The 23,601-nt window shown below is 32.2% G+C and overlaps 3 protein-coding genes across 5 annotated transcripts in view; 1 reads left to right on the top strand and 2 right to left on the bottom strand.

Moving 5' to 3' along the window:
* The window catches only part of chico (insulin receptor substrate 1 chico), a 29,335-nt gene extending 22,031 nt beyond the window's left edge, over positions 1-7,304 (top strand). Inside the window, exons 14-15 of the mRNA XM_089705792.1 lie at positions 211-4,361; positions 5,191-7,304. The gene's annotated coding sequence lies outside the window, so the exon portion shown is untranslated. The remainder of the gene's footprint in view (positions 1-210; positions 4,362-5,190) is intronic.
* A 935-nt stretch (positions 7,305-8,239) lies between these two features.
* ball (nucleosomal histone kinase 1) lies at positions 8,240-12,251 on the bottom strand. Of its 2 annotated transcripts, XM_089705471.1 has the most exons (7): positions 12,163-12,251; positions 11,824-12,053; positions 11,652-11,721; positions 11,314-11,510; positions 10,891-11,107; positions 10,150-10,323; positions 8,240-9,992 (listed from the first exon to the last, which is right to left on the bottom strand). In XM_089705471.1, exons 2-7 carry the CDS (start codon positions 12,046-12,048, stop codon positions 9,268-9,270), a joined length of 1,608 nt encoding a protein of 535 aa, XP_089561597.1. In that variant the 5' UTR covers positions 12,049-12,053; positions 12,163-12,251; the 3' UTR covers positions 8,240-9,267. The 2 variants fall into 2 exon arrangements, with proteins under 2 accessions (XP_089561597.1, XP_089561596.1); XM_089705470.1 differs by having other exon boundaries at positions 11,824-12,222.
* Positions 12,252-13,177: 926 nt separating this feature from the next.
* Positions 13,178-23,123, bottom strand: spz4 (Spaetzle domain-containing protein 4). Of its 2 annotated transcripts, none has more exons than XM_089705752.1 (5): positions 23,017-23,123; positions 15,865-16,041; positions 14,640-15,397; positions 14,080-14,241; positions 13,178-13,827 (listed from the first exon to the last, which is right to left on the bottom strand). In XM_089705752.1, the coding sequence occupies exons 1-5, from the start codon at positions 23,044-23,046 to the stop codon at positions 13,566-13,568; spliced, it is 1,389 nt and encodes a 462-aa protein (XP_089561878.1). In that variant the 5' UTR covers positions 23,047-23,123; the 3' UTR covers positions 13,178-13,565. The 2 variants fall into 2 exon arrangements, with proteins under 2 accessions (XP_089561878.1, XP_089561879.1); XM_089705753.1 differs by lacking the exon at positions 23,017-23,123 and adding an exon at positions 22,894-23,014.
* Positions 23,124-23,601: the final 478 nt, after the last annotated feature.

Here is a 23,601-nt window from a genome sequence, read left to right as displayed (position 1 = left end):
GTTATACACGATGTACGTGACTACGGTTAATACACTCCGTATAAGCAACAATACGAAAGTACATCGACCTCTAATAATGACTCTCTCACTGACCGCACCGAAATACATGCGGGAATCAGTCGAACCAGGTATTTATAAATCTACAATTTAATAATTTTAGTACCAGTGTTATACATTTTTTTTTTATAACAATTAAATTTTCTATTCCAGATGTGGCCAGTAATAGGGAATTAAAAGTACGAAGCACGCACGCTACCGCCCACCGGACGCTTCCCGCTCGCCGCGTGTGTACCGCAGTTATATCGCGAGTATACACGGTATACACCGCGTATACTTAGTATACAAGAGTGAGTGACGCTAATGTACAAAGTTTCGGGCTTGCAGGACGCGACGGCGAACTATCGAGCGTTCATTCGATTTGTGACACGGGAAAGTTTCAAAACTGTCATGTCGGTTACAATTACATTTATAACAGTTTGACTGTCGAGTCAATACCGTATTTTTGTTCACTGTCATCGCCGCATATCGTCTGATTAAATAAGGCTGTTCGAATAGCTCAACGTGAGATAAAACTATAGCTTACTTTCCTATGTTATGAATGAAATTGTATAATATGTATAATCGTTGCGGTTCATGTCCCATATATAATTTTACGAGTGTAAGTTGTGCATCACAATGTATACAGGATTGTGAAGTCGAGATATTTTCATAGGCTATTGTGAGACAATAGTTTGTACTGCCAATGTGTGACAGAATCCGTGGCTTGAGCGGTCTTTTGATATTATTAAAATATATATTATTAATATTATATACAAAACGAAATTTTGTTCGACACGACGCCAATTATTTTTGTTTACGGCAAACATTTTTTTTTCATTTCGCTTCTGTTGATTGTTACTGTTTATTTTCTGTTTTCTATTGTACTGTTAAGTTTCTTTTGTCAGATTACTTTCGTATTCATAAGCAATATTTTAAAATCGATGTATTTGTTGAATCTTATTGAAAAAATATTTGATTGAAAAGCAACTCTATGCTCTTGTAAATAGAGATCATACAAATTAACCGATTACCGATTTACTATTTTATGAAATATTTGACGAATATAATGTTAAAGCAAATTAAAATAATTAGCAAAGAGTAGATCAATGAAATGTTTTTGAATAAAATCGACTTTAAGTATATATGAATACGGTGTTAAATTTGTTGACATAGTTATCCCGTTACACCCACGTCGCTAGCTTCCGACGTAGCAATACGTTGTTATAAATAAATAAATATACACTTGTATTATACTCGTAGCAAGGAAAGGGAGACAAAATCATGCCATCTCTCTCTAAGCACAGATTAAATACACGGGACGGCATCATTTTGAACTATATTTATCTCGATTTACATGTTGTACGTCGCGTTTGTTATATATTTGTAAAAAGATTATTATATACTAAATTCACCCGTATTTGCTTTCATGGTGTTTATACAATTTAGCTACTTCTATATGTATTTATTCTTCGATTTTATATCAAAAATATTCTTAGTGGGGATCGTTTTCTCTTAGCCAATAACGCGCTTCCAAGATGTAGGATTTTTATTAAATACTTAATAATAATAAAATTAGTAAAAAAAAATATTTTTCGTAATACATAGTATAGCTCGGCCAGAATCGAAGGCATGTTAGAATAATTCCATGTTAAACAAATTCTAGACGTTTCGATCTGTTTGAAATAGAAAAAATATATTTAAAAAATATATTTTAGAAATAATATAGTCGTCGTTAAAAATATGATAAAAATTAATGAATAATCGAATATAAACAATTAAATAACAAGATAGTCAGAGATTCTGGTCATCTATAAAAATTCTCATTTTCAATATTTTTGATATGAAATTTTTAAATGTTGTATCGCGATTAAATTAGCTCGGTTCAAATATTGGTGAGGGTTGTTACGATATTCAAAATATAAATATAAAAAGTACATTATATAGTAAATAAATAAAAAATAATAAAAAAAAAATTGACTGCAAGATACAATACGATAAAGTTCAAGAATTTAATAACAAAAAATACGGAACAGAGCATTTGAAAAAAAAGTATAAGTAATTTATATCAAATATTATTTATATGGTTCAAATTTAAATCCCAGTGAACGCAACACAAATAAATTACAAACATGTTCAAATTGAGAAAAATAAGTATTAATTTCCCTATATTTATGTATTACAAATTGTAAAAGTATTGTATGTTGCAGTCAGCAAAGCCGCGGTTGTGAGTGAGGCCTAAATAAGTACCCACAGTTACGCCCCTACTACCTATTGTGTTCGAGTTAGGGTACACTGCAATACCATTCACTTCTACAGTTTACTGCTATTCATTTATATGCTATATCCATCAAAAATATTCATATTTTCTCCAAAAAATTATTTGACAATGAAATATTTTAAATTATACTGAACTGAAGAATGGTAGGTTTCATATGAATGAAAGCAGTCAACTAACCAATAAAATCCTGAGCTTGCCCTTTATATTTAAACGTAGGCGTTTAAGGCATTAGCGATGTAATCTTACCTCAAAGATTTCTCGTACCACCTTGATTCAATTGTATAATTTAATTTGTGTATAATTTGTGTGTACGTTATATTTTACCACGATTAAGTTCGAAGTTCCTTTGCGAGCGTATGACGCGAGTTTTTATTGTATACGTTTAGTATTTTAATTTTTTTTTTTTTTTTAATTACTAAACATTCTTTTGGTTATTCGCTTATCATCATTGAAAATAAAAACGAATGAGGAAATCCAATTGTTTCCTATTTTAAGCTTTATTCATTTAATTTAATTACTAATTTTGCAATTAATTTTAAATGTTTTTGGGTTAGACCCGATAGTTCGAATGTGATTTGAACGATAATTTTTCTTTATTAAGGAGGGTCATCACGAGCGAATCGATCGCTGTTTCGATCACAGACAAGGTTCTTGTGTAGTATTTTATACTTTTTCGAGAAATGCCTTGATTTAAGCCAATATAACAAAATATGTAACATTTAATTACACTTAAATGTACTCTAAACCTTTTGCAAATTTGACATGGTTTCATGGAATGCTCAAAGTAATGGTAGAGCTGAAAGCTACTATTAATTTTGGGCGCAAAAGTCAAATAATTCGAATAACAAGAATCCGGTTCGAAGGACCAGAACAAAAGTTACTAAGTACCCTCACTAATCTGTATTGGTTAGTAAAGTAACAAATTTTTATAAAATGGCGGTCGATTCGCTCGCAGACAACCCGCATATAAAGAACAGGCTCAGGTATACGATAGTTTACGTAATTATGTGTTCAAAGCGAGACGAAACAGATTTCTTTTCATATTCAGATGTTACAACGTAGCGTAGGACTGGTTATGCGTTTATTGTAAGTTGTTGATATTTGCAAGTTTCATATACGGACGTCTGGTGTGCTGTTGACTCGGTTTTATACTCATTCGTATATATATTTCTCTTTTACACACGTTTAAAATTTAAAAAATATACCGATTGTTCAATAGGAATGTTTTATTTCAATACTTGATCTATTTACAAAATACTACAGTGCCGAAGATTTAGAAAAGTTCAGAATAAAAATTTATATTATACAAACTGTTATACACGTATGTTATACAGCATGCCAGACGTTAAATAGTAATCAAATATACATATTGATATATAAAACTGACACTTAGTACTAACTGTAATTGAATAGGTATAAAGTTTAGTGCAAATACATGTTTATCCGCATACTCGTCTGTCCGTATCGGGGCACAACTAGGTTATACTAGAACAATTCATTATTTTCATTCAATATTATGTTTTATTTCTTTAAGAAATAGGTATTGTTTTTAATAACAAGATCGCTAGAGTATTTGCTGGCTAACAAGGAATGTTTATTGAAAATTGATCTTTCATGTAAACAACATAAGATCCTTTTATATAATGAATTGACATTTGGGCTAGAATTATCCAAAATGTAAACCATATAAAGAAAAATGTAAAAAGCCTTGTCTATTAATTGGCCTTTGGCGTCTTGTTATTTCACACTACACCTTAAATTTTTTCTTATAAATAGAAAAAAGTTAATGAATTTTCTTCAGTTTTCTGTTCATATGTTTCGTTTTAGTTTTTATTACGATACCGTTTGGCCTTACCGATACCGATCCGGTTTTAAATCCATTAGTTCTATCTTCGCATTAAAAAATAAAAAATTGTTAAAAAAAATTGTTGAATTTGCATTTTGCACAAATTTTTCTTCAATTTAAAATTGTAATAATATATTTTAAGAAGATACCGAACTATTGGATTTGAACGATGTTTTATTTGACGGAGCTTAGAGTAAAGTATAGGTAAACCAGAATCTGATGGCAAATTGGGAAATCAAAATTTTGAGTGTGCAACCCTAGGTAAAATGGACTGAACGATCTTGATACTGCTTATTTTTTATTTTGTCCTCAACATCATTAGTCACATTACATAAGTGAACAATACTGTACTTAATAATGAGATATCCACTTAATATTATGTAGGTACATAATTACATGTATAATATACATGATATTACTTTTATCTATGTAATACATATTATTATTTACACATACCTATATTTGTATATTCATTATCATTATGCCATGTAAAAATATGGATGTAATGATAATGCAGATCAAAACTAGATTGCTAATATTTTTTTATAAAATAAAATAAAATAAAACTATGTTTATTTTCGTAAGTATTAAAGATACACACATTATAAAATTGACTTGGACAGCTTGGACTTGACGAATAGCCGTATTGGAAACTCCTGTAATAAGTTATAATTTTATTGTAATCAACAAACAATATTATAGTTACCTACTTATAATATTTTTTATTTTAAGTATCAAAACGGGTAAGTCCAATTTACCAATAAAATATTCAAAATTGAAAATTGTGATGTGTTTGACCCTTCTTCATCGAATGTTTTTCTATACACATTATAAACAACACCTCTTGCTTGTGATCGCAGCGGCTTTTTCGACATTTTCGAAGATTTTTTAGACAAAATCCTAAAAATTATTCATCAATTGCAAAGAAGACAAATAATTTGACAACCAATTTGATAGTTGTCAAATAAAATTGCCATATGAAAATCTTTTATTTCGTAAATATAAATATGCCATCAGATTCTGGTAGACCTATAACAAATATATTGTGAACAACTAACAGTTGACATTCCGACAGAAGCAATTTGACTAGTCTCATGTGTTCAAATAACTTCCTATGAGAGCTGCCGAGTTTTGAGATTACTCAATAATCCCTGAGCTGAGAAATTTATAGCTTTTTATACGATAGTAGTGTTTTGTGAAATTTATTTCTGGAATAGAATAGATAATCATTCAAATGTTGAATGAGTTTCATTAAAATATACAAATTAATAAACTAAATACTAATGCATTTCTTATCCAACATAACATTGAATTGTGTTGACGTTAAGATTAAAGAATGTTTTGAGTATATTTCTACTAGCAGATTATTTGCTTCAAAAGTCGGTAGCTCTTCCTGTAATATATTAGTTTTTCATATTATAAACGCTTCTGCCGCGCCCGAAATAAAAAGATAACGTAATGGGACCTGTATATTATTGCCTGACTGAGTTAACACCAAATTTTTATATAAAAAGTAATGTTATTTATTGAGCCCCTGAGCGGGGAGGCGTAATTTATAAATTATTTAATTCCCAATGTGGACCTTCTCCTGGTCGTTAAATTAGCTTTAATGGAAAATAAGGTTCTTATTTTGAGGTTAACTCGCATTTGCCCTTTAGATAAGACTGAACGAAGTAACTCAAAGTGTACAAATATGTAGATATTGCTGACGGCGACGCGTTGGAAGACGGCACGTGGCGTTTCAATCGAAGTACCCGCAATGTTTTCTCTTTCAGAATTTATCTAAAGGACAAACACACCGGAAACTGGTGTTGTATATTTTATAAAAAAATAAACAAAAAAAATTAGAGCCAAAAAAATGTTGATATTCGATATCCCAGTAAATAGTGTCAGGTGTTGGCGAATGTTTTGAACGGTATTTTAACTTAGTACAATTGGGCACAGCCGTTGTTTTTATATTAACATTATTATTGTATTCTTATTTAAGTCGCTCTCCCGAGCCTCGAGTGTTGAGCGGCCGGCCGACGTTGCGACTTTGTGAACACCAGTGACACTCGCATTCTGTTTACGTCCATATTTTTATAGCAAATACGTTCATTACATTTATATTTTATCTTCTAGCAAATCCAGAAATTATCCCGAATTAACTCAATATCTGTTACAGAAACACGTCTCTTATACTGCTTTAAAAAGTCGCAACGCCCGGCCGGCCAAGTTAAGCCAGTATGCAGATAGCTAGTGCCACCTCGCAATTATGTAGTTACATATTTAGGTATACATATACATACGAGTAGCGTATTTACTTTATTCCACTTAGCTGTAAGACGAGTCGAGTCGACCCTAGTATTAAGTGCACACGTACCGAATAGACTAAACGGAACCTCCCTTTATAATATGCCGAATGTTTCATATGATATAAATTATATTTTACAAAATGTTATATAGCGAAAAATATATTTATACATAAGCACAAAATTTGTTTTACACTAAGGGTCACAAAAACAGATGGAAAATATATTTAGAGAAATAGAATCGCAGCTTATTATAAAGGGAGCGTTCGGCAACATTTACATTGGTGGGAAACGTATCTTACGACATCGAAAGCTAGTGTGAATGCGGCCTTATTATCGTATATACATAAATATACAACGTAGCAACTCCACACGAGACGTCATGACAAATGGAGTTCTATTCTATACTAGTCCCATTGCAAGTTAAATAGGATTTTGCATAAAGATGTTCCTGTAACGGCGTAAATAGTTTTGTTTTATATTAATGAGTAAGCGCGGAGGGTGAGTGCGGTCGCGTGGGGGGGGGGCTGGGTGCGGGCTGCGGGAGCGCTGGAGTCGCGTGAAATGTATATTTTTTTACAAATGGTGCTACTGTTTTGTGTTTTAGTCAATGACGCTGCGGAAGCCATATCACACGATCTAGATTCTAGACTAGCTCGCGTGCGGGCTCCGGCGCTCAGCCCTCGTTCCGCGCCGCGTCACGTGTATTGGAACGTTCTCTCGCATTGTCGCGGGCTCGCCCGATGTTATGTTTTATAAATTTCTAAATCTAATTTTTTTTTGGTACGTTACGTTTTGTTTACTTTCATATTACGATTATATTGTAAATAAATAAAAGCTTTGGATTTGATTTTTGTTTTCTTTTAACCTCCAATGCATATTTGCATACCTATAGAAAAATTAGCTTATCTGCCTTGCTCATACCAAATACCGTTTCTGAAATTTACTTTTTTTAACAGTTTCAAATAGGCTCGAGATCTAAAAATGGCATAGACTATTTTTGGCATCAAAATAACTATAAAGGCGTCTGGCACTGGGCGCACTACCCGCACAACGCTGTGTAGCGCGCGAATGCGTGATCTCTTGTATGCCATTGCACACGCGTGAATGTGCATTCACTGTGTTAGTGCTGTGCGTGTTTTCTATACAAATGGAGATACTTACAAGCAACGATAGAATACGCATTCAGGCGCTACGCCTCGGGAAGCGAAGTAGGGTATAAAATATGACAGTTGTTATTCTGTAACTTGAAATTCACATGAACAAAGTTTGGTTTGATCATAAGATTCATTCAAATTAGTAATATAGTCAGGTGTGTATTGAAAATACTGAACACAATAATAGTAGGATAGTATGTGTGTGAGAAATGAAACAAAATTTCATCATACAAATGTTATTTATTTTACACAATAACATACAAAATCAACAGCAATTCAATTCAATAATTAAGTTACATTTGAATGCAAAACAACAGTTTTAATTATATCCTCAACAGTAACACAAACATTTTTATAACAATCCTGTACAATCAATGTTCAACACAGTCACATTTTCATCGAAATTAGTGAAAGAAAACAATTAATTGTCTCTTCATTTAAAATATGTAATTGCCAATAAAATTATTGATTAGTATGGTTATGATTGTTAAAAAAATATATAATACAACAAAACTTCGATATCGATAGTATCAAATTCGTGCTTATTATACATGTAAATGTTAATAGAATACATAAAAATTTTAGACCTTGATCTCTACTTGTATTATTATTATCTAGTTTAACAGGAGAGGGAATTGTGGTGGTAATTGTTTCAGTTCATACTTGCAGGTGGGTTTATCAAAAATCTGGGAAGATATTGTAGTACTTATAAAGATTTTCAGTCACTCATTACACAAATTGTGCTAAAAACGATGTTTCCGTTAAAAATTATATAAATTCAAAATGCTACTTTAGCAAATGTTATTGTCTTTCTAAAAGGAACAATTCAATCATGCAACACTCAACTCACTCGCTATAAAAGGTACATTTACACTATAAATATAAATACATTACTAATTTAATGGACATTGGAGCTATGACTCTTAAGTGTTTTAAAGTATAAGTACGGAAAATCAGGATTGAGGAATAAGTTACCGTTGTAATATTTAACACTAATTTTATCGAAATAGGTACAGCCAATGTTACATACCACTGGTATGTGTAAAAAATATAAATATAACAATTAATTGCATCTAATGCAAGTACAAAATATCAATTATTTATCTTTGATATTTTTAAATCTATCGAAAGTTAGCAAAAATGTTCAATAAGCTACTACCCAACACCAAAGTATTATAAAATAGTCTTAAATCGTGAGACGGGATTCGAACCCGCGTCTTTCGCATGACAGCGACGCCTACGCCATCTAGGCTACTCACGAACCACATCATAATAAGAATTTTATTTTAATTACTTACAGAGACAGCATTTGTTCACAACAACAGAACTATAAAATCATTCTCATTTATCAGATAAACGAAAACTAAAATCAATAAATTATTCCTCAATCCACTGGGTGGGTAACTATGGCAAACCAATTGTACTATATGTGCATATAAACCAGCATGAACAACTCCATAATAACTAAACTTTACAGTGTAACAGAATATACAGAAACATAATTGAATTAAAAACAAACATCTTACTAATTACCTAAATACTTGTAAATTATGACAATTATGCTAAAATCAAAACATTACGGTAAATTAATTCATAATAACAGGTTTGTAATCAAAGTACTATCCTATAAGTTAACATTAGTGTTACATATGGCACCTACTTAGGTGGTGAGCGTCCATTAACTACAGCAGGGCTGTCTTTCCACGACTTTCCTTTCGGTTTCACAGTTGTCACTTTCTTTTTAACCACCCTCTTGACTGTCACTTCTTTATCGGAGAGCAATCTACGCTTTGGCCTAACTTTTTTCTCCTCAATCGTGAAGGAATCATCGAAAATATCACCACTGGAGTTTACACTATTATTTTTTAACGTTTTTTCACCGATCACTTCACATATAGGGCTGTCGAAAGTGACTTGTCGCGGACTCCTTTTACTCCTGTTTCCAGATGTTTGCGTCGCAATGTTCGCATGATTTTTCTTTACAGGTGGAGTCGCCTTTGGTGCTATTTTAATTTTCTTTACTTTAACAACATATGAAGGCTCTAAGGATTTCCTTTTCTTTGTGATACTCATGTTTTTATCAGGCTCCGTGTTCTCTGTGTCGTCTAATTTCTGCGCTTTTTTCGTTCGTTTCGGTTTTATTTCTCCATTTTGTTTCGGTACTCGTTTCTTTGGCACAACTTGTTCCTCATCAGACTCCTGATCCCCTGATTGTAATTTGTTTCCTTTCTTTTTATTAGTTGAAGTAAACTCTAGTTTGCTGGTTTTCGTTTTTCCTTCCTTTTTGAGGTAGCCCTCGAATAACTGCCGACATTTTGTATAGTCAACACTATCTTTTGGTTTTAAAGAGTTTATGTATTCAAAGAATTTGATTAACGCTTCTGAAAAATAAAAACATATTATGAATATGCTGAATTACAGATAATGTTTATATTTAATCTATATTGAGCTCAATTTAACTACAAATTGCAAGTCTCTATAACTTTATACATTCAATAAAATCTAAAATCAATGTTAAAATATTCTGTTAAATCTTACCAGGCACATTAGAACTCAGCTTGTTGACCTCGCTCCTAACATTTTTCAAGAAGTCCTCCTTCATTGCCTGCACCTTTTTGGGCTGCTGCAGCGATTTCTCCCATGGGAGCTCCCCCACAATCCACTGCAGCATGTTGTAACCTAAGATCTCCAGGTCCCCTCGCATTGTTGCCACTAGAATAAAATTAGTTTTTTCAAGTTGCAAGATAAGTAAAAACATATAGACCATCTTTTTTTGAGTTTCAAAGCTTAGTTAAAACTTAATAGAAGTCTATAGCACATTCAATTTTACTGTTATTGTAAATCAATAAAAACTAAAAAATAAACAACATGTTTGTAAGTAATTACACTTAAACAAATTAACCTCATTCTTAACCCATGTAAATATATTAATATTCTTTTTTATGCCACTAATTACTACTATAGAAATATATAACAGCATAATTATTGTCCAATTAATACTTAATTAATCCTAATGACTGTAGTTCTTATTTTCAGCATTATTATGTTAACTACTAGCACTAACTGTTGAATAGAAATATTTTTTATCCTGGTTGAAATGAAATGAAATGATTTATTTTGCAAGAAATGTGGTAGATTTACAGATGTTGCATAATTCATTGTTCAGCACAAATCGCCAATTGATTGGCATGCAAAGTTGGAAAAGTTGGATTCAAATTTTCATGGAAAAGATATGTATACCTACCTACCAACGTCAGATACATGACAAATACTACATACCTCCTAAATGTGCATCCCTGCTTGTATACTCAATAGTTCCATTATGAGCACATTTTGGATCAGGTTTAAACTCCTTTTCATTAACTCTCGTAGCTAATCCAAAGTCTACTAGATATGCTTGGTTCTCTGTCCCTTTCTTAAGACCTAGTAGAATATTTGCTCCTTTTATATCAGCATGGACATAACCCTTGGTGTGTATGTATTCTAAGACGTCTAACTGGAAATGGGTATAGAATGGGTGATAACAATTTAGTAATAATTTTATATTCACATATTAACAGCTAGAGTTTATGAACAATCAATACCTTATGAATTTCAAAGGAAAGTATTTTGTCATGAATGAAAATATTTTTTCATATCAAACTAACATATTCTGTCTTTTCAATAACAAAATTTTGTTTTGTATATTAATTATCAGCTTACCATTTGAAGTCCTATTTGGAAGACTGTAGTAGGTGGAAATGATCTGCCCGAGTCCTTGAACAATGTCCACAAATCCTTTCCATACCTCTCAAGTACCAGGTATCTGTACTTCTCACCTTTGAAATTATGAGAACCATTTCCATAGTAACTGGGCATTCCAAATGTGGATAATTTTTTCTCCTTCATGAATTTAGCAACTGTAATCGGAATGTATAAATCAATGTAATTTTTCTTTCAAGATTACAAACCCATTCTCCAAATGACTAAATATACAACTCTTATCTTATTTTTATTTTATTATATACAAACATATGAATACGATACATATGGCTACTTACTATCATCTTTATTGGCGTTTCTAATATAAAAATGCTTTTCAACAAACAATGGACCATTTTCGTGTGGTTCCTAAAATAATAAAAAAATATGTGATCACTCTGCTTAAGTGTTTTGGACTGCATACAGGCTTGGTATAATTTTATAGCCACTGAATTTTAAAACTTTACTTACAATCTTTACAACAAATGGATAGTTAGTGCCTTTTTTAGGCGAAGCTTCGTGGTCGCACGCAGAGTATATTTCACCAAAACCACCAACACCTATAGAAGGCCCGATTCTCCATTTCTTCTTTCCTATTGTGTCGTGAATTACCTCCCCTGAGGGTATGGGAGCAGGCATTTTATAGCCATTAGCTTTTTTCTTCGGCGCTGCCGCTTTTTTCCCTCTTCCACTCATTATATCTATGTTAAGAGTATCTAATTAAAATATGTTTAGTATCACATTTATCACTATGTTAATATTAAAATTATAGAATGATCTTTTCCATTAAAAATATTTTATAAAACATACACAACAGCAATTCTTGAAATATTGAATCAAGCGTCGTTTTCTATTTTGAGTGTTGATTTGACAGAAGTCAAGCCGTATGCGTGACCGCTTGGTGACCGCCTTTAGAAACATAGATAATAAAAATAACTAAAAAGTCTATTCACGTCTCGACACCACAGAACACTATTACTCCTAGCGGAGGCTCGACACACACCTTGAATCCAGCGGACGCATTCCTAAAAAAGTCTCTCGAAACCCAATGAATCAATGAAAATTAAATTATTGATTCCGAAAATAACAATTATTCACTATATGCAACAATTATGATTATTCAGTTTTAAAATTTTCGATGTTAATACTAACATAAACAGATTCCGTTGAGCCCTGAGGATTTTTTGAAAGTGTTAGTCATCGTAATATTTCTATTATAATAAGATTTTTACTTGTAGAACAAGAAGATGCTGATCTCAATAACCAATACTGTAGTTAAGTCACTAGAGAAGTCTTTGAAGACGATCAAAACATACATTTTAAAAAGAAAATTTTAAAATATTCGTTAAACTAGTTAGTTACTTGGTAAGACGTAACAGATTTCTTTCCGTTAAAAATCTATAGACCCATAGTGCGATTGATGCGATGATCGTAATTGACATGGAGCAAGAACATGCGCAATAAAACACAATATTTAAAAAATATAGTATATTTTCATGTTTTATATTGTTTTATTTACAATTTCACTTTTAAACAAACATCTTCACTAGCCTTAAACATAAAAATGAATAATTTAAATTAAATGTTTTATTTATTTAAATTAAATAACGTATTAATATTATATTAGAACAAATATTATAATGTGTACAAAACAAAAATTTAGATTATATCTAGCCACTACAAATGTAATCAACAAGATTAATACTTATCAAATTATTTACACAACTTATACCACTATTACTTACTAGTTTCCAAGCAAAAGAGACAAAGAAAGCAATTTGAAAAGTGCACTATATTTAAAAAGTTGTAATTTTTGCTAACAAACCATTGAGATAATATTAATAGGAGACGACACCGCCTACATCACTTATGTTCCACTCAACATACGTCATGTGACGTATGTTGAGCGGTATTTTTTAATGGTTTTAAAGTGAAACGCATCAAACATGCCTTCGTGTGTGTTACGATATTGCACAAATAATACAAATAATACGGAAAAGTGCAAAGGAATAACTTTCATCGTTAAGTACCTAACTAAATAATAATTTTTAAAACTTAGAGCAAAAAAATGGCGCACAGATTTTGTTCGTGGTGTCTCCTCCATACGTAGTAATATTATCTCAATGTAACAAACGGCTTTTTTGCGTTGCTTGAAACTGAAAGTTAAATATGGCAATTGAACTAACATGTATCTAATATTTATTTTTTGATATTTAATACAAATCATCTTCAATATCATCTTCATACGATAAGGAGTACCAGTCACGAGCGACATCTTCGTAAATAATTCTTTTTACGTCTTCGTCGTATTGTGGATGTAGTATCCTTGGTGAACGCGCCCGGAACTCGAGCGGCACGTCATAACATTTGCAAACGCAACAGGCGGGAAATTTGAACCAATCAGCGAAGATTCCACGGCATTCGTTCCGTGGATCATATGCTAGTAAACGATGGATGCGGTATTGTTGTTCACATCTGAAATAGTTTTAAAATTATTTTACGTAACTAATTAATTAAAAAAAAATGAAATGTAATAGTATGATAATGCTGCTTATTTATTCATATTTTATTGCATTCAAAGTGTCAGTTGCAAAAATATAAACTAATTATTTCCAAAAGTTTCACTATAAAAAAAATTATAAATGTAAATTTTTTCATTTGCTCACTTAAAAACTCCGTTACACTCACATTACATACAATATAATATTATGTATAAAATGCATTTACCTGCATCCCTCTCTACAGTACATCTGTTTATGTTCATGGACACACGTCTCCAAGTGTATGTACTGCTCGAAGGGGTACATGTTGAGGAGCGCTAGGACTTCGCCCCTTGTACTGTTCGCCCAGAACGGAGCTGCCATCTCTTCTTTTGCTTCACACGCGTTACTAGAAAAATGCGTTTTTATGGATGTGTCACATTTATAAGAATTACAGCTACACAGAAAATTATAGCAGTGATTACATAGAGATAATTAAATCTATATTATTAATAAATTAAATTAATCACGAGGATCTTTTCATTTTAAAAGTCATAAATATCAAATATAATAATTTGTAATTTATATTCGCATTCATAAAATTAAAAGATTTAGTTCGTTTCGTAGAAATTTTTGAAACATAATTTGTGAAATAAATTAAAATTATGTTAATATGTTACTCAAAACATTCTTATGATATGCGGAGAAAGTTCAAATTTTGATATCGGTAAACATGAAATCGTCGTGATGATATCATTTGAGTCTACGTTAAGCCCTCAAGTTTTATAAAAAACAACAAAAACTTACGCTCCTCGTAGCTTTATAACAGCTGGTCGTATTGTTTCTTGCTGTGGCTTTGGATGGAATTCTTCCTTCTTTTCATTCACTTTTGTATCGATACGATCGATTTTAACTTTTTCATGTTCAGAAAACAGTAAAGTCGGTGGTAGTGTTGATGTGTCCCCAGTTTTCCAAGCTTCCTTCGATTCTGTTGTTGTTTCATCATACTGTTCTTCTGTTGTATCTGTTGTGTTCACGTTTTCAGTGCTTGTTGATAAACCTTCTGAATTATTTTTGGTGTCTGTAATTCCATCACTTTTAGGAATATTCCCTAGATTTGGATATATGCTATTTGTTTCTATGCTCTGTTTGATTATAGCTTCTAATGTAATTACATCTGGTTCTAAATTGTTTATTTCTATATTTGCTATACTTTCTAATTTTGTTTTATACGATATTCCTTTTTCATCCAGAGTTTCATTAGTTTCATCATTTTTATCGCTATTCTTACTTGGACTATGTTTAGTTGTATTTACAGGCTTTTCTAAAGGTTTAACTCTCAACGTATCGTTGTCCTTTTTCTGTTTATCTGTTTGTATTGGTCGGAAATGGGGTTTGTCTTTTATACCTCGATGCGATTTCTTGGTATACTTTATTTTTGTTTTTAAGATGTCTTCAGCGAAACCTTTTGACTTGTCATCCTCATCGTCATCTATAAAGTTTTCAATTTCAGCTTTTAAAACTGCTATGTGACGCTCTTCACCATACATTCTTCTCATAAGACCCTGGAAATATAAAAAAAATAGCAAATGTATGATTTCATTGTATAATAAAATAGTGTAATTTTAAATATCTCTACAATTGACAAAACTTTATTTATTTATTAATTATTTAAATTGGTAGGCTTTCAAATAGCGGAAACTAAATAGTGACTCTATAACAATTTAATCCATACTAATATTATAAATGCGAAAGTAACTCTGTCTGTCTGTCTGTTACTCAATCACGCCTAAACTACTGAACCAATTTGCATGAAATTTGGTATGGAGATATTTTGATACCCGAGAAAGGACATAGGCTACTTTTTATTCCGAAATATGTACCACGGGCGAAGCCGGGGCGGACCGCTAGTATCTGATAATTTTATAATATGCGAACTAAATTGTAAGATGCTACACACGGTAAGACAGATATTTCTCTAGTAATTTCAGCTTATATCCTGGCAATCACATATCCTTATTATTTTCCTTACCTGATTCTCCCTAACGAAGCGGCGTATCGCATGCCACGGGTAGCTGTTCCCCGGCGTGGTGCAGTAGCTCTGCTTGCTGAGGTCGCAGGGCGCGTCGCGCACGTGCGCGCGCGTCGAGCGGTGCGGCCGCGCGCACGCCGACGAGTAGTCCAGGCTGAGCGCGCTCCGACATGACACCTGCAATGTTACATGCAATATGGTTTAGTAGGTATTACAGGCAAAACCTTGTATTGAATATGGTTTAGTGAAGAAGCCACAGTTAAGCAAAAACTTATATAGGTTACTAGATTTCCGCCCGCGGCTTCGCCCGCGTTTGCAAAGGAAAACCCGCATAGTTCCCGTTCCCGTGGGATTTCCAGGATAAAACCTATCCTATGTGTTAATCCAAGTTACCCTCTATATGTGTGCTAAATTTCATTGTAATCGGTTCAGTAGTTTTTACGTGAAAGAGTAACAAACATCCATACATCCATACATCCATACATCCTTACAAACTTTCGCCTTTATAATAGTATTAAGATAGCTCAGGAACACATGCAAGTTTGATTAAATATGGTTAAATAGATGTGTGACGAACACACGGGTAAAACCTAAGGGTAAAACCAAGTAGGTACAATTTCTATAGCGCATGTGGTATTCTTGTAATTAAAATACAGCTCTACCAAAGATAATTTTATAATACTATCTGTGGTAGAGCTGTATAGTGTACTAGGGCTCTACCTACATCTAGGTAAATGGTTTTTGGTCTAAAAAGTAAAAAGCATCCACTCATCCATGCCCACAATATTCCACGTTTATATAATATTATAATAAATAGTATTAGTGAGATTTATTATTACTATCTGAGAAAAACTTAAATATAAAAATATCGTAAAAACAGACGAATAAAGACGCGATGCTTTAGCAGAGCTTTTTGCTTATTATGATTTGTTGATTAGTTTCTAATTTGTCGGTTTATCGTTTCTTTCTCTCAATAACACAATCCCAATTGACCCATTACCCAAACTAAGTAAGTAATTAGGAGACAATGATCGCAGCAGGTTTCACTTTTAACAACTTTCTCCGCTCTCTTCGCGGAAGGCACGTAGGGCTTCGCTCACCAGATTTGTAAGTGATGCCTTTTCAATATTCTGATGTAATCCTGATCCTTGTTGGATATCGAGTGTCGTGGGATATAGAGTCGAGTACAGAAATAACATTTTATATTATAACAATATTATTAATTAATTATGTTATGTTTATAATTTGTTCTAGGGATGTAACGATACCGATACCGATACCGATATATCGGCCGATATATCGGTATCGCCGATAATAAATCAACCGATACCGATATTTTTTTATTAAATTCTTTCTTTTCTTTTATGTTTTTGCATTGTATTCATTCATATTGTTTTATTTCTGTTTCTGTAATAGTGTTAAGGAAGAGCGGAACCTCCTGACACAAGCATTTTATTTGCTTACTAGGAGTGTTCCAATCACAAATTTGTTTATGTAAAGGAAAGAAATAAATAATTTTGAATTTTTTTAATTTTTAACGTGATAACGTTTTTAAAATCGTTTTAGTCGGGTGACATGTTCATAAACTTGTGTCACACCAAAACCTCACTAGCGCGATCGCAGGTATAACGAGAGAGAGACGGACCGATCTCCCGTTTCATCTCGAGCGCTGCCACTGCATTATGTTATCACGTAAACATCTCGATCGTAAACCTACTTTACAAACAACCAATTTTTTTGATATCAAATAATTCAAAAATCCGCGCCCAATGAACGATGCGGGAGGCCGCCCGCGCGTGCGCACTTTGTTTTCTGAAAAAACTCTACCAATTATTAGTAAACTTTTATTAGGTACTGATTGTATGTGTATTACTTAAAGTTTAACTGACTTCGTAAAATAATAATACTAAAATAAATGGTTTTGTTGTTTTTTGATTTGGCATTTTTATTTAAAAGAATACGATTAACAGTTGTCTCTGTTAAATGTTGGTAACTTTTTATGCATAATTCACTATTTATTTTTCTACCAAGCCATCGATATCGGTATCGGTATCGGTATCGCCGATACATTACTACAAATATCGGTATCGGTATCGTATCGGCAAAATCATGTATCGTTACATCCCTAATTTGTTCGTAAAGGAGTGGAAATTAAACTTAGTAATTAAGTAGTATCTGGCATCTGCTACAATAGATTAATATTTAACAAATATTTTGTGAAATAATAATCTATAGGTGTTTATTAGTGTGCAAGACGTAGACGTAAACACTAATACTACGTCGTGCACACTAATAAATGATCCTTATCTGCATAGTAAAATTACCTATGTAAAAGCACAGACTAATAATAATATACTACGGGTAAAAGGAAATATTTTTGGGAATTCATTAAGAAATATTGGATTTTAAACATTTATAAATTTTTGTTCTTCACGGTCGAAATTACGAAAAATATACTTTACTACTGACAGGACGTCTCGTTAAAATAAAAAATAAAACAAATATTAAAAATTGTATAATCTAGTGTGGAATGTTTAGATATAAACTTGGTAAAAAGTGTAAACAGTAAACACCGGCTTTCAGCACTCAGCAGAGGCTCCAATCATAAATTATGTAAATGATACATCAAGAGGTTGTTGGTTTTGTTTTGATATTAATTATTATTTATCATGTTATTGCAATTCATAATTAGGGACTTATATTTGTATTAGTTTATTTAAAAAAACTTTCGCTATAGAAAACTTTTACAAGTCGCAAATAGCAAATAACAGCTTAATGGCTTTATTTAGCTCGCCAATTATGTCTTCATTTCTATTAAATCAGTTTCACCATTACCTAGATCTAGTACATTTCTTTAATTGCACTAACCTAGATTGAATTCTGTTTGTAAAACTGTTTGTTACCCAAACTCATGACCCAAAAGTGGTACGTGCGGGCTTGCTCTACCGTTATTATTAAAATTCGCTTCTACACATCTCAACTTGAAGTATTAGAATTAATTGTTTATGCCTCCAGTGAAAGATATTTAAAATAATATAAATAAATATTTATTATCTTTTAATTGCAAACATTACCAACGATACGTAATCAGTTTCTTTTTTCATTCCATTTTTAAATTGCTATAATCTGAGCGCTAAAGAATCCGTAGCAAAGGCAACAATACAGATAATAAACATATTCTATGACATGTATAATTTATTATCTATGTTGAGACGGACAGGCATGCTAGTGAAAGTGTATGACGGTATTTGGGAGCAGGTGTGACGTCACACCGATTACCATCTCAGAATGTCAACAACTGAAGAACATGCATAACATTTAACAAGTTGAAACCAGCCAGAGACTATTAATCTAAAAAAATAACAACAAGTAGATAATATATTATTTTGCTTGTTTTTTTAACAAACAAAGATTTTACTTACACACTAGACAGATAGCACGAATAGGTAGCACGCAAAATCAGATAAAAAAATGTAAACCGTAAACGAAGCTACCGGTGTTTTATAGATAAATCTTATTTTGAATCTTTATTCTTTAATCTACTAGGAAAGTTACCTACGAGCAAGTTTAAATTTCATTTCCTTTATCTGTGTCGAATTAATTTGAGACATTTAATGACTTGACTAGGACAGTAGGTATCATATTAAAAATAACATACCTATAGGTAATCTACCTATTTATATCAACTCATTATTAAATTAAAAATATTTCATAAAAATAATTAATAATTTATTAAATTGTTATTGTAATAAATAGTAGGTACGTAATTAAGTATTGCAATATATTTCCAACGAAACAAACATTTCAAATTAAATGTATATTAACATTTAATTAACAAAATTACATAGACCTATCTGTAATCCAAAGTCACGGACAACACCTATACCAATTATCATCTACAAATTAATAATAATACAAATTGAGATAAGTACTGTTTCCAAAAAAATATTATTACCTACTCCTTTTCTTCTACACTTTCTTAACTCAAAACTTAATTCACCTAATCTTTCACAAACCCAGTCAATTCTGCAAATAATCAGATATTAAGTGATATTAATTTATCAATTACAATTTACAAGTACCAGAGAAATCACTACGCGTCTACTTTCTCCGCAGAATGTAGGGTACAGATACGACTACACGAGCGAGTATAAATAAACATTATTCGTTACCACGGCAATCGACTGCTCTAAGTCGATTTTTTACTTAGAAATATCATTACGGTAAACGATTATTGTACTCAGTATTTGTATGTAATTGAAACAAACATCAATACCTAACTCTTGGAATGATATAGTGCGAAGTACGAAAAATGAGATGAATTAGCTGTATGGATGGTCAATTTAGAGCAATTATAGTTTATCAAAAGTATCGTCATTTTATATTTCTTATTATGCAAATTTATAAAAATACATAAAGGTAAGTATATCTTGGCTCTATTTTCCCGATATTATTTCTACCGGTAAATAAACAAACACGTTTTTATAGATAGATAATAATTATCAACAAAAAGTCGAAATAAGTAAGTATATCGACGAAAACTAAAGAAAGTTTCAGTTACTGATAACTTCTAAAGAAACCATGTCATTACTATGAAAGATTCAGAACAATAGCGATAAATACAGAGTGATACGATTTCTAATTACCGAATTTGTATCAGCACGCTAAAATAATACTTAATTCCTTGTAAAACAGATTAAATTGCAATTCGAGTTCTCGTCTATACGCTGTAAAAAATGGGTGTAAGCTTATTTGGCCCGCTTCCCACGATGTCTGTGCTCCTTCGATAGGGCTGTCACAAATCAAGTTTCTAGGCCTATTTGATTAAACAATTATTAGTAAGTTTTAGATTTACGGTTATCTGAATCATAAGGTACAATATAAGTGAATTATTATTGAATATTAACAGAATAAAATATACAAGTATGAAGTAGAATATAATATTAAAATATGAAAACAAAATCATATTCAGTGAGTGTGTAACCTATGTGTTACATATAGATGTACTGATTTGGTTCGAAGTATATTTTAAAATTCTTTATAAAATTTTAAGATTGATCATACCTCGATATTCACGGATAATTTATGGTAGGTAAAGTATAAATATGGTGATATTTGTATACGTAGTATATTATTATTAGTCTGTGGTGATATCAATGGTGGTTTCTTTATAAGTTACTTAGTACGATATTTTTTGATTAGTGTTCGAAGTTAATCATTATTTATATCCAAACATCAAATGAGTTTATTTGAACGAGTTTATCACAGGTACTTCTGCTTCGAGATGAAAAATTCTATTTGTTGTAGATAGTGCAATTTCCGAGGAAGGCTACATGTTTGATGACATCATGTGGTGCCCACGAAGAGCGGAGCGTCAATGAACAATATTCAAGAATCTTACGAGCAGACAATGTTGCGTGGGTTACCTAGTCCGTTATGAATTGAAAAGTTACAAGACTTACGGGAAAAAAAATAAAGGAATATCCTGAACATTGTGGCTTTTCACCTTCCAATTAGATTTGCAAGGAGGTAAATCGAATCAGAATATATTTTATTTCTTAAATAAATAAATAAAAATACGACTGCGTTTTACAATATCGGCTAATAAACTGACCTAATTAATTAACCACATTTAGTAGCCAGGAAGTTAAACCAAGCTAATGGTTACTGAGCAACATATCTAGGCCCTGTTCAGTGAAAAGCGGACGGTAGCCCTGCGCACGCGCATGGTCCAGGAAAACGTATCCATTTAAGGTACGGCTAGCGTTAAGATGCACAGCTTTCTGTGTCAATGAATACAGGTTTCCTGTAAACTGTTATTGAGTATCGATCTTAGATTATGCGTCATGGAATTGTCAGGAAATGTGATGTTTGATTTGATTGACATTTTATGGAGATGCTACTGCTATGCTAATCCTTGATGGCTAGTAATATAGTTTTGGGAAGGTGAAATAGCAAATTGCCTTTACCGTCCTTAATTATTTGCAAAATGGTTAGGCTGAAGATGATTGAATGATGATTATGTTAGTATTCGTAATATTGCTCTATGAATCTATATCTTATATATAAAAATGAATCGCAAAATGTGTTGGTAAGCGCATAACTCGAGAACGGCTGAACCGATTTCGATAATTCTTTTTTTATTATATTCCTTGAAGTACGAGGATGGTTTTTATGTAGAGAAAACGTAAATATGTACCACGGGCGAAGCCGGGGCGGACCGCTAGTTTAGTATAAAACATAGTTTTTACTCTTATTGACAGTAAGATTATTATTTATGTACTTTCTAACATTTTTATTGTTACTGAAAATTTGTCAATAAAGTTATAGCGTATCTCATTTCCTTTCTTTTGATCTAGATAATGAGTTATAGTTTTTATAGATATTAATGGTAATATTTTATTCCCTATCTATACTTAATTAACAGAATGCCGAGTGTATGTTTATTATTCTATGATTGAAAGGAACCAATGCTTATTAGCTATTGCTTACAAGTATTTAATTATCAATTATCTGCATTTTAGCTTAGAGAGCTCAGTAACCTCAAAAGCGAAGACATTTGCCATTTGCCAATAAACATATTTATCTCCACTCATAAACGAGGTAAAGCATTGTTTATTAGTTTTCAAACATTTTACGTTAACTATGCAGTATATTAACTAGGTAATTATTATTTTCTTCGTGACATATATACCCTTTTAGTGTCTTCATTCTTGAATATATGTCTTTGTTTCTGATATTTGTAACATAAGTGTTTTATTACTGCATGTAGAACTGCGAAGTTACTGAAATTATTATTTTTTTTAGAAATTGATTTTTATATGCCATTGATGTATACTTGCCTTACATTACTAATTTAATCACAAATTTTACTTTTAAACAAAATAATCATCAAAACAGTGGATGTATATCAAAGAGAAACCTTCTAGATCCTAACTTTTGTGGAGAAATGCTCGAGAGTCAGCCACTCGCGTCGGATTATTGGACGTAAATTTCACCACTTTATGAAGACTAATTATTTATACTTACGCACAACAAAATCAAAGTATTAGTATTGCGTGAAATGTATGTTAGTAGAACAATATCACCGTAAAACACAAAAATTATACAATCTTCTCAAACACCAAGCACTTCCATATAATTAACACTCACCACAAACAGAAAGGCGATCGCGAAACGCATTTCTCTAAGAAACTTTCACTGTGAGCACGGTTACGTTCATGGTGGCGACCGCACACCACCGCGTCTGGCAGACGACTGAGGACCGATCAGCGAGGTCTGATTGTGTATGTCAAGGACTGATTGAAGGTGCAAGAGCAATGATCTTGGCACCAACTAGCAGCAACGGCCCTAGAGGTGCAACAGACTTGCAGATAAAGGCGTGCAGTCAAGGTGCAGACGGCCTTTGATGCGCTCTTCCAAAATTATATTAGACTAGATTTCCGCCCGCGGCTTCGCCCGCGTTTTCAAAGGAAAACGCGCATAGTTCCTGTTCCCGTGGGATTTCCGGGATAAAACCTATCCTATATGTTAATCCAAGTTACCCTCTATATGTGTGCGAAATTTCATTGTAATCGATTCAGAAGTTTTTACGTGAAAGAGTAACAAACATCCATACATCCATACATCCATACAAACTTTCGCCTTTATAATAAAGTAGAGCCATTTTAATAGGCAACATTTGACAGTTCAACTAAATTCAACAACGTAACCTAGTAACCACGACATAGAATAACA

The sequence above is a fragment of the Colias philodice genome, chromosome 17, assembly GCF_061535455.1.
Source record: "Colias philodice isolate Cphi_HAF_F1 chromosome 17, ilColPhil1 Martin Lab GWU primary, whole genome shotgun sequence".
NCBI classification, from domain to species: domain Eukaryota; kingdom Metazoa; phylum Arthropoda; class Insecta; order Lepidoptera; family Pieridae; genus Colias; species Colias philodice.
The sequence above is the reverse complement of the archived record's forward strand: the minus strand, read 5'-3'. Positions and strand labels throughout refer to the sequence as shown.

What these genes read in the sequence shown, in the direction of transcription:
- ball (XM_089705471.1), bottom strand. Translation starts at nt 12,048, where the DNA reads ATGAGTGGAAGAGGGAAAAAAGCGGCAGCGCCGAAGAAAAAAGCTAAT. An exon ending in ATCCATTTGTTGTAAAGATT is followed by an intron (nt 11,722 to 11,823) that starts GTAAGTAAAGTT and finishes TTATTATTTTAG; the next exon opens with GAACCACACGAAAATGGTCC. An exon ending in TCCAAATAGGACTTCAAATG is followed by an intron (nt 11,108 to 11,313) that starts GTAAGCTGATAA and finishes ACCCATTTCCAG; the next exon opens with TTAGACGTCTTAGAATACAT.
- spz4 (XM_089705752.1), bottom strand. Translation starts at nt 23,046, where the DNA reads ATGCGTTTCGCGATCGCCTTTCTGTTTGTG. An exon ending in GCTTCGTTAGGGAGAATCAG is followed by an intron (nt 15,398 to 15,864) that starts GTAAGGAAAATA and finishes TTATATTTCCAG; the next exon opens with GGTCTTATGAGAAGAATGTA. An exon ending in GTTATAAAGCTACGAGGAGC is followed by an intron (nt 14,242 to 14,639) that starts GTAAGTTTTTGT and finishes GCATTTTTCTAG; the next exon opens with TAACGCGTGTGAAGCAAAAG.